Below are 11252 nucleotides of genomic sequence, written 5' to 3' on the forward strand. Positions count from 1 at the left end.
TGAGCTGCACAATGGATCGGCAGTTTGCCTCGGGGTCGTTTCAGCTTGGACCACCCTGGTCTCGAGGCTTAAGTGTGCCTCGTGGCAGGAGCATCCGGGGCACAGAGGCCGGGACGGGCCCCCTTGAGTGCAGCGCAGGGACACTCATTGCACCAGGGCGGGTTCAGCTGCCAAGTGGACTTCCACCACTTCCAAGGCGGGTGGTATTTCCAGTCTGGGCACCAGATAACCATCAGCGCTGGAGTCTATTTGCTGAGTCTTTTTTGAGACAATTGGCTAGTTTGTCGAGACAGGGTTTTCGAGTGTCTTCTTGCCAAACACGGAAATCCTCTGAGAAAAGGAAGCATATTTTAAAAGAATCCCCTGGGAAAGAACGCAGTTTCGATGCTGCAAAACACCACTTGACCATTTAGAAATAAAATGAAACCAGTGGAGAAAACGGGGGCCAGGAGTGAGAACGGGCAAGATGAAGGAGCTACTCGGGCACCGCGTCAGCGCGTTTACTGGACAGCAATGTTTTGAAAATAAGGGTGGCAACCGGTTGGTAACCTGGTGATGCAGTTATGCAATTGCCAAGGCTGGCATCACGATCTCCAATTAGTACTTGGATATACGTCTATGTTAATATGGGACGGACTACTAAATATAGTTCGGCTGCCATTGATAACTGTTTCTTCAGCCTGGTGCCTGGCAGAGCCCCAGAAAAATAGACAACAAACAAATTCGAGAGCGGAGGTGACCTGACGCTGACTGACGTACGCTTCCATAATTCGGGGTGTGCGATCCGAATGTGCAGCCCTGAGCAACATTGGAACCGTTTCACTCGGTTTTATTTTTGTCTCTGGAGAAAGCTGGGTTCCCTCCTCCGCCCCTGTGGCTAATAATGAGGTTTGCTCACCGGCATCCCCGACAGTCATATTGCGTCGGAGTAAATGCATGCGTGGCTAGTGGACGTTACCACGCAGAAGCCCGCCGGAAATGTGACTGGGTGTGCAACCAAGAGTCCTCCACTCCCCGTCACGGTGGGTGTGCAGGGGCAGAGAGTTTCGCGCGCTCCAGTTTCAAGGAAAGGGTGGTTGGGTAGTGTATTGTGTCGCCCACCGGGTCCCGCAAATGAAAAGCAAGTGTGCCTTCGCTAAGCAATACACAAGACGTCCCCATCACCCAACGAGGCGAATATTGCGAGATACACATACTCGCTGTTAAGTAACTCCCACTTTAAAATAAACGCGCGCACGGGTGGGCGCTATACACTTAAGTGGAACACCTGTTGCAAACGGCGCGCAAACACTTTGCACACAGCGCTTCAAATGTTCAAGTGCAATGTTTCCAAATGCGATTTACAAAAAGAAACTAGAGATGTTATTATTAGCCCAGCAACATTAACTCGGCAATAGACACAAATGAAAAGTGCCAAATGCCCCGTGGACACCAGTGACGCGCCAAATGCCCCGTGGACGTGAGTGCAATTCCCACGAAAGTGTCTGAGTCATGCCTCTGCGAATGTTTTGGAGGCTTGACACACACTCTTGGGGCAACCTCTACGGCCTTTGAAGTCATCCGGCGAGGATCCTTTAAATATGGAAGGACTCTCCTCGGTAAAGCACCCTTTGGCTTGCAGCAGCGACGTACTGGGGAATTAATCCAGATGCCCAGCGGGACTTCAGACTTCGCCACCACATCTTGCTGACAGCAGGTACATAAGGGAATTTCCTGGGGGCAGACATAGCAGGGGCGTGTATAGCTTTCGTCCTATGTATTCGCATGTACAGCCAATGTAAATATTTCTTTAGCAGATAACTGTTCCTACTTTGTTTATCCTTGTGCTTTATCAGGGACATGCACTATATTCCTGGGGTCCGGCGACTGGCCCATTAACTTGCTGCAGTTTTGGTTTCCTTTTTATTTTAATTAACCTCACACATGTATTCAGCGAGACAGATAAAACAGGGCACTTCTACCAGTCCCATTCTGCGACGCTGAACCGCTTAGCAGGTTGTATACCCCCCTCTCCCACGAGAGAACCAAACCGGCAGCGCTCATCCCTGCTCCGGCGACCTTCCCCTCCTTCGCCGCTAGTAGGCGCGCAGGCTCCAGTTTTCAGTCTGAAGATTCTCGGCTCTCCGGCCCGAACCCAACTGCGTTGAAGCCTCCTCTGCGCAGCCGGCACTGCTCCCAGTGCCCTCGGAGGTCCCACAGTCTGCTTGGGAAAGTAGGCGATGGGCTACATTGCGCACGCTCTCGCCCCGACTCCTTAACCCGCACCCCCAGTGCACACAATCACTTGCAACCCGGAAGTGGAGTTAGGGAAACCACCTGCAGCCTCAGCGCGGGTCCCACCCGGGTGCACGCCCGCACCCCTGAAGCACCGGGATTATACTGCTCCCCCGCGGTCGAGGCTCCGAGCTCGTCAGAGTGCCTGTTGCCTTTGAAACATCGAGAACTCTTTGAGTGAACTTCCTCGCCCGACTGCAACCCCCCCGCCCCCCCAAACTTCAGAGACTTGGAAGCGGGTCAGGGTATCGGATAGGACAAGGAACCAACCCTGCGAGTGAGGGATGGCTTTCTAATGACGGGGAAGTGAGGAGTTTCCACACTCGGGGCGGGCAGCAGGCAAGGAGGTGTGGGTACCCCCTGCGCGCTGGCAGACCCTTCCCCTGCAATCAGCAGAGTGCGCCGGCTCCAGTGGGAGCTCGGCGAGTGGGCGGCGCCTCTGCCTGCTACCTCTCGGCGCCCGGCCTCTGCGCACTCACTGGTGCTCTGCAGAGGGGAGCAGGAGGGTCACTTCGCCGTCTCTGTCTCCGCCGCCAGGGCTCTTGAGCCGAGAGTCGCACCTTCAGAGTTGAGGGGGGGGGGAGGCGGGCGAGCACTGGGGAGCGGCCGCGGCCCCTTTAAGAGGCAGGAGCGGGGGCAGGAAGAGAGCCGGGACTCGAGCGAGCTACGCAGACTCTTGATTGGACGCTGACATGCAAGCCCCCGGGGTCGTGACATCAGCAAAGAAACAAAAAGCAGCCTTCGGCTCGTCCCAATCCATGATACAGAGAGGGAGCGGAGACAGCTGAGAGACTGCCGAGCCCGTGCGTGCCCGCCCGCACGCCCGCAGCAGCAGCAGCAGCCGCCTCGAGGAACGCCGCAGGGATCAGCGCACAACACACTGGGCTGCCCTCCCTGCACTGTGACAGGGCAGAGGACACATCTCGCGCACCCTGGGGACCCCCCACTGCCCGGAGTATTCCGAGGGACGGGCAGGGCGCCGCTTGTGCACACACCAGGACAACTACAGCACACACGAACTTTAAGGGGGTGACCCGCTGGGCACCATGAGCAGGAGGCGGAGGACTGTGGCCGGGACACTTTCCAGGCTCGACTTTACGGCTGCAGACGGCACACGTTTGGAGTGACCCCGAGGGATGTGGACAGGACAGCCCGAGAGCAGACAGCCCTCCTCCGGACCCCAGGTACTTGGTGGGATTCTTGGCTGTGCACTGTGTGGAGGAGCCGCCGCCGCCCCCTGCGAGCCCGGACACCTGGTGGGACGGAGACTGTATTGTGCAGACGCTGGCCTGCTCGTGGCTTCTTTTTTTCGCGTGCTGGGAAGGCGCACCTTTGAAGATTTTCCCAGCGCCGAGTCCCTAGGGGCGCCCATTAGGCGGCCGAGGTGCCCCCGCCAACAGGCTGCGAGCCGCTCGGCGCGCTTCCTCTGATCTTTCCCCCATGAGGAAATGCTTCCAATGGATGTTTCCAAGCGCACTTCGTAGCCCAGCTGCAGCTTCCTGAAGGTAGATTGTGTTTTTTATTTTTTTTCTCGTTTTTAAGTGGCCCAAGTGAGGCCATTGCGCTGTACTCGTCTGTCCCCACCTGTATACGGGATGCACACCTTAATCCCGCCGGGGCAGACACAACACCCCCCTAGTGCACAACACACGGTCCTCCCTGTATTTTTTTAAACGCCACTACGGCGGTGACAACAATGGTATGTTGTGTACATGATTGTGACGACAAACCCTACTGGTTCTTTCCCATTCGGCCCCCTCCCCTTGTACTTTTCTTTCGATTGTTTTCCTTCGTAAGCCAGCCATCACCCTCCCTTCTGAAAGAGCCCCGGCCGTTTTGCTATACCACAATAGCCTCCGGGACTAATGGTTTTATAAAGGTGGCTGGCAGGGGGCACCGTCTTGTTAATTTGAAATGATTTCGCCTATTGTTAACCTGTAATGACATATATTCAAATCAGGCTATGTGCATTTTTCACAATTACCATTTTGCATTAACTTGAACGTCTTTGATGTGTGGTGAGTTAGACGGGCACATGTGTCTCACTTGAGGTGTATTCGTACTTTGCACCCTACGGATTGTTGTCTCCTCCCTAGGGGTGCATTTTACTGGCTTTTTTTTTTTTGTAGCTCTCATTCCCCCTTTTCGGCCCCAGGTTTTGATAATGGTAGGAATCCGAAAGTTGACTTTTTTTAATTTGGACGGACTCCAGCTCTATGTGGTAAGATGTTAATTATTATTTTTGTGGTTCGACCCCTTCTCTTACATATTGAGATCGTGAGAATTTTTCCTAGTGCACTTTTTGGGTAGTCTGAGGTGTGACATGGGTGTTCACTCTTGCACAGATTGCGTGTTCATGGTCCCTCTCCCATCATCGCTGTCTGCTGCCCCCTGCAGGCTGTCCATGGTGTGAGTCACATCAGGTTTGGCTCTTTTCGTTGCTGCCAACTATTATGTTCGGCCTTTTTTAGCCGTGTTTTTATTTATTTTAATTTCAGTCGCATTAACTGTTTTCCAGAATAGAATTTGGTGAGCGTGTATTTGTAAATGGTGGTGAAATTATGAATGTAGTTCTTGAGCTTCGCTGTCGCCCACGTGTCCCTTTTTTTTTTTGTGCTCTTCTGTATGGTGGCACTCGTAGTGTATTTTGAAGTGCGGTATTGGCGCGGCTGTGGTACCTGCTCGCCCGCCCCCCCCCCCACGGTGGCAGCTTTTGGTGGTTTGGTTGATATTGTCATTGCATGGGGTTCTTTTCCCTTCTACCTTTTGACAGTTGTGGTGGGCGTGCGGTCTGTAAAGGGAAGGTGCCCTTGCCCCTCTGGAGGCTGTCGCATCGGGGAGGGGAGGGTGCTAGTTGTTGTGTCCGTTTCTGCTCCTCACTCGCTCACTCACCCCGGTGTTTTCTTTCCCCGCAGGTTGACGATGGTGGCCGGGATGCGCTCGTGTCTGGTGCTGCTCCTGTACCAAGTGCTGCTGGGCGGCTCGGTGGGGCTCATCCCGGAGGTGGGCCGGCGCCGCTTCGCCGAGTCGAGCCGGGGCCCTGCCAGCGCGGGCCCCCAGCAGCAGCAGCAGCAGCACTCCGAGGACGTGCTGCGCGAGTTCGAGCTCCGCCTGCTGCACATGTTCGGCCTGAAGCGGCGGCCCAGCCCGAGCGCCGGCGCCCCCATCCCGCCCTACATGCGCGACCTGTACCAGGGCCAGGGCCTGGACCTCCGGCAGGAGCGCTCCGCCAGCCGCGCCAACACCGTCCGCAGCTTCCACCATGAAGGTAAGAACCGGAGCAGGGAATGGATGTGTGGACCTGTATCCCGTGTGTGTGTGTGTGTGTGCGCGCGCCCCCTCCCCCATGATACTTCTTCTGTCAGTGCCCCAGCATTTGGGAGGTGGGCGTGTGTTTAAAAACAAAATGCGTTTTTTTTTTTAAATCGATTTTACAACTTGTTCAATAGTTTACAAACAATTGGGCCTGGGAGGCGGGGGGTGATTATACACTTCCATCCCTTATACCCCTTTGTAATTAATTGGAGATGGTGTTTGTACCCGCTGTTGCTTTCAATTCGTGCGCCCGGCCCCCTTTTTAGAACATTGTACTGCTAATGGGCCTTGCTCACGAGACTTTAGAGAAACCGCGGGGGGTATTCCGTCCCTATTGTGAGGCATTTGGTGTCTTTTTCTGCACAAAGTTGGGCACCCCCGCCCCCACTCTCCTCCCGGCGCCGCCGGGCCCTCCCCTCTACTCACGCCAAATACCCACGAGTCTTGGGCACGCTGTGGAAGGAGCAGTGCAGGGCTTGCTCTGACACACAGGCCCTGCACCCTTCCACAGTCATGTGAGGGCCCCAACCCGAGTGTCCCCAGATAGCAAACGCACACCAAGAAGGCCGCCTCGTTTACAGTTCATGTGGGGTGGCGGGGGGTGTCTAATCCTCCGCTAATCCCCGTGGGCTGTCAGTAGTGCAATCAGTTGTATTGTCTACACAATAACTTGCTTGTCTCTCAAAAGAGAGCCTGTGGCAGCGTTCGCCGAGGATCTCCTAGAAAGGCGCAGGAACAAACTGCTAACGGCCGGTCCTGCCCTCCTCACGTGCACCTGGAAGGGTCCCAGCCACACACTTGCCACAGGGAGAGGCCTGTTCGGAAGTCGACTCTTCGTCTTAATGCTCTGGCCTCCCACGTGGTTATCATCTCATGGCAAGCTAGCGTATCGACGCCTGTGTTTTCGTCCCGTTGCATTCTGGTATACTTGGACCCAATGTATAATTGCAGAAGGAAACCATAACTAGGAACGTTTTTTCTGCTGGGGGCGGGGCCATATTTCAGGCCAATTGCCATAGGATTTAAACACTAGTTTACAAAACTATAAAAGGTGAGCCGTGACTTTTCCTTCCACGTGTAACGCCCTGCTGTCTCCTCGGAGATGCTTGAACCCGCCACTACCATTAGGCCCACCCCACCGATTGCAAATGGCTCCGCTGTCAGTTCGTGGGACCCCCCCCCCCTTCTGTTTTCCTCGGTGCTTTGCCTTGTGTTGTTGTTTAAGAGCAGTTGCGATGACCTCGATCAGGTGTCAATAAGCCAAACTAGTGCTTGTTTTACTTTGCATTCTGGTACATGTAGTCCTGTGCTTAGAGTTGGGTGAAGTGTAAAACCTAGAAATAAAGAGGCATGCCGTTTCAGACCTGGTGTTTTTGCCTTGTTATTTTGCCCAAAAGCTATTGCTTGGGTTGTTGAAGGGTCACCAAACGAACCCTGGGTTGCTACCCGGCGGCGGCTTCTCATACCCCAATTACCCCCCGCCCGCTCGCTATTAGCTTTCCTCGGTGGACCCCCCCCCCCGTAAATCCACTAATGAAAAGGGCCAGTCCACATGTGGTAAGATGGAGCGATGATGACGAGAGCATTTTTTTATTGGGATTTAATTAAATTGGCGCCCAAAGGAAGTGGTCGGAGATCAATGGGTGTTTCGCATAATGGGAAGCTTTATATTGAGGCTGGAGATTAATGGAGAAATGTAACCTTGCGCTGTGGTTTTCCTTCTGTGCGAGTGAAAGTTAGCTCGGCGGTGAACAAGAGGCCAGAAGGGAGTGATTCATGCGGGCCAGCCCGGCTTTGGATGCGAGACTTCACTGTGAAAACACAAGGGTCCGTTTCATAAGTGCCAGCTCTGCTTCTAAGGCGACTGAGCTATTTTGCTGCCCCCTCTCCCCGGGCAGCACGTTTTTACCAACCTTGCCCCTGTGATTTCTGACACGGTTCGTGTGTTGGCGCTGGAGCCAAGGCGGGTCGTTTACGCCACCTGAGTGGTGTGGAGTTTCGATTTCTTCCTTTTGGACCTTTCACCCCGCAGCCCCCTTATATCTCCGTCCTCAGGGGGGAGCCGATCAGACCTTTGGATCAGTTCACTCGCTGCTGCTTGTGTGTGGTGCCCATCGGGACGAGCAACAAACGTTGGCCGGGCACCAAGCATCCCAACAAATGGCTTGGCTTCTCCTCAATTAACATCGGTGTCCTAAATACCCCCCAACCCAGTTGAGAGCTGTGTAGGGGAACACTTAGGACATTGGCCACTGTGCCAGCAGCCACTTCTCGCAGGCTCCCGCTGGGCAGCATCTAACAGACCCCGCTCACCCCCACCCTTTCTGCAAACAGGCTGCTACATCCGACTACATGGCTCTAGAACAGAAGCAGCAGGGTGTGTACTGCTAGTGAAAGGCGCTCTTCTAATGTGTTCTAGTCTTGGGGCTGGCATGTGGACGAATTAACACTGAAGTTCGGGCACGTTCGCCTACCTGGCTTCGCAAAACCTCCCACTTGGGCCCCAGCCTACATCAGGTTCTATATAGCGCTCATCCCGTATTCCTCCCGCCTCTAAACGCTGTATCAATAGCTTTCCTCATGAGTGCTGGACTGGCCTGCAGGGAACTCTGGATGTGTCTCGGTGGTTCCCTGCACGCTGGGCCTGGTTTGTGGGATCTAGCAAAGAATGTTACTTGCACAGCGTCCACTATATCTTGTCCTTATTGTCCGTTTATCAATCTCCGGGGAAGAATAATCCGGGGACCCGACCCTGCTGGGATTCAAACTTGATGCCCTTCCACGTGGGCCGTACACTTAACTCGCAGTGCCTTGTAGTTTTTGCTGTATGGTATTTGGAGTGGATGCGAAGACCCCCCCCCCACTTCCCCATATGCATGACTGTGAATGGTGGTGTGTAAGACTTTAGTATGGCCCAACATTTTGTGTACACCCCCCCCCCCCCCCCCACGCATTGTTTGTTGGTCGACCTTTACTCGCCGCCCCACGCCATTAAAGTTCTTATCGCCAGCGCTGACTTTTTCTCCCAGAGTCTTTGAATTCTTGGCTAATGTCTGCGCTGCGTCCCCATTGTTAGTCCCACCTGGAATGCACGGCTCCCCACTATGCGCCCCAAGGCACGCCAGGGATTCCCGCGTGCTCTCTTGCCGCGACCCCGTTCCCTTCACGCACTTCTGGGGGCGCCGCTTTTTATGAGATTGTTTGTGTAGTCGCATAGTGTTTAATGCGCCACATTTAAGCTTCCAGCCGGAAGCCAATTAGAGATTTCTCGGCTAATTTCATTTACTGATCATTTTTTTTGTGTTCTTTTTCTCTCTCCCTCCCTTTCCACGTTGAACTCACGGCAGAAGTTTTGGAAGGCCTGCCTGAAGCAAGCGGAAAACTGCTGCAGCGTTTCTTCTTCAACTTGACTTCTATCCCTAACGAGGAGTTTATCACCTCGGCTGAACTCCGGATTTTTCGAGAACTGGTCACGGAGACCTCTGGCGGGAACAGCAGCACGCACCGCATTAATATTTATGAAATCCTCAAGCCCCCCGCCGCGGGGCCCCAGGAGCTGGTCACGCGGCTGCTGGACACCCGGCTGGTGCAGCCCAACGCCAGCAGCTGGGAGAGCTTCGACGTGACCCCGGCCGTGCTGCGGTGGCAGGTGCACGGGCAGCCCAACCACGGCTTCGTGGTGGAGGTGGCCCACCTAGACAGTGAGCGCGGCCTGGCCCAGCGGCACGTCCGCCTCCGCCGCTCCCCGCAGCAGGACGCGCACAGCTGGGCCCAGCTCCGGCCCCTCTTAGTAACGTTTGGCCACGACGGCAAGGGCCACCCGCTGCACCGGCGCGAAAAGCGCCAGGCGCGCCAGCGGCAGCGCAAGCGCCTCAAGTCCAACTGCCGGAGGCACCCCCTCTACGTGGACTTCAGCGACGTGGGCTGGAATGACTGGATCGTGGCGCCCCCGGGATACCACGCCTTCTATTGCCACGGGGACTGCCCCTTCCCTCTGGCGGACCACATGAACTCCACGAACCATGCCATCGTGCAGACTTTGGTCAACTCTGTGAATGCCAACATCCCCAAGGCTTGCTGCGTGCCCACCGAGCTGAGCGCCATCTCCATGCTCTACCTGGACGAGAACGAAAAGGTGGTGCTCAAGAATTACCAGGACATGGTCGTGGAGGGTTGTGGGTGTCATTAGGGCGCCAACCACCCAATGGACCAACAAACACAGGAAAAGAAAACAAACACAAAAGCTGACACTTTAATATTTCCCGATGAAGACTTTTATTTATGTAATAAAATGACAGAAAACAGCTATTTTGAAAAATATTTATGTCTACAAAGTTGGGGAAAATGTATTTTATCCAGAGAATTATTCCTTAAAAAGATGTTTAAATGTATTTTAGTTGTACATTTTATATGGGTTTTTACCCCCAGCACATGAAGTATAATGGTCAGATGCCTATTTTGTATTTATTTACAATTATAACCACTTTTTAGAAGAATAGCTCATTTGTATTTATATGTAATCAAAAGAAAAAATATAGGGTTTGTACATAATTTTCAAAAATCTGCAGCCGTTTGAATTTTGTGTTTGCAAGTTGTGAGGGATGTGTTTGTACAGTGGATGTGTTCGCAGGGACATGGCCTGGTGATGATCCGGTCCTATTTTGAAAGTAAAAAATGATGATTTTCTGTTTTACTCTGTGGCCTGGGTTGTACCTTTTGGAATCACGCAGACACTTTTCATGTGTGCTTTTTCCAGGCCTTCAAAAAAGCTTGCTCCACAGTGCCCCCGTACGTACCATGTCCATCCCAAGTCAGTGAGGCATATGTGGGCCACGTAGTATGAAGCTGGGTTCTATTACTATGTTCCCTGCCACCCACCGCTCCACAAGTTGTTTTCGGCTGACCTTGAACTTTTTTTTGGGGGGGGGGGGGGTAAGCAGTATTTTTGAATTTAAAGGTATGTTCCAATAATCACCTGTTCATGTGTGTAGAAGTCGGGTTTGGGAGCCATTGGTTTTGCTCCAATTCACTGGGTTATTACAATTTTTGGATTCAAATTGTATTGAATGCTTGATTGAGGTGAGTACACAGGTCAACTTTGGAAGGTGGCCTCGGAACATAAGTCGGGCAATTCTTTTTTAAGTTGCTCCTCTAGAGGCCCCACTTGTTAAGGTTTTGTGGGACTCTAGCGGAGATGCCCCTGCTGAACAAATGTGGCCATCTCCAGCAGGTCCATCACTCAATGCACCCTTTCTGCATCACCCGTGTCTGCAGTGTGTTCAAAGCTTGCGTGCCAGTGCAGCTCTGTCTGGTTTGGAGATGCAAGACGGGTTCTTGAGAGATTGTAGGAGTCAGAGTGATTTCTGAGGAGAAGCAAAGGTTGCCCACTTCTGGGGGAGATTGAGTGAATCCATGTTGGCAACTGTTGCCTTCCACCTCTCAGAGGACAGGTATGGTGCCCCGTTCCCGTAACATGGAAGTGTGGGCGTTCCCCATTGATGGGCCAATGAGAATCGCACCACTCCAAGAACCACGCTGCATCCAGAACATATCAATCAGCTATGCACAGAGTGAGAAAACGGTGACTAGGTGGTACCTTAAGCTGCAGCACAGGTTTCCTTCGGCCCATAAAAGTGTTTGACGCCCGTTTTTGAATGGCTGCT

The 11252-nt window shown here is 53.5% G+C and overlaps 1 protein-coding gene across 2 annotated transcripts; it reads left to right on the forward strand.

The window, feature by feature from the left end:
- Window positions 1-3030: 3030 nt before the first annotated feature.
- BMP2 (bone morphogenetic protein 2) lies at window positions 3031-10150 on the forward strand. 2 transcript variants are annotated; one of them, XM_069608278.1, is made up of 3 exons: window positions 3031-3779; window positions 5190-5542; window positions 8937-10150. In XM_069608278.1, exons 2-3 carry the CDS (start codon window positions 5197-5199, stop codon window positions 9776-9778), a joined length of 1188 nt encoding a protein of 395 aa, XP_069464379.1. In that variant the 5' UTR covers window positions 3031-3779; window positions 5190-5196; the 3' UTR covers window positions 9779-10150. The 2 variants fall into 2 exon arrangements, with proteins under 2 accessions (XP_069464379.1, XP_069464380.1); XM_069608279.1 differs by having other exon boundaries at window positions 3033-3458.
- Window positions 10151-11252: the final 1102 nt, after the last annotated feature.

The sequence above is a fragment of the Ambystoma mexicanum genome, chromosome 4q (genome assembly GCF_040938575.1).
Source record: "Ambystoma mexicanum isolate Mex_15411 chromosome 4q, UKY_AmexF1_1, whole genome shotgun sequence".
Taxonomy (NCBI): domain Eukaryota; kingdom Metazoa; phylum Chordata; class Amphibia; order Caudata; family Ambystomatidae; genus Ambystoma; species Ambystoma mexicanum.

Bases quoted from the DNA above. Each gene is read 5' to 3' on its own strand.
- BMP2 (XM_069608278.1), top strand. From the start codon at position 5,197: ATGGTGGCCGGGATGCGCTCGTGTCTGGTGCTGCTCCTGTACCAAGTG. The intron at 5,543-8,936 runs GTAAGAACCGGA...AACTCACGGCAG, and splicing joins CCGCAGCTTCCACCATGAAG to AAGTTTTGGAAGGCCTGCCT.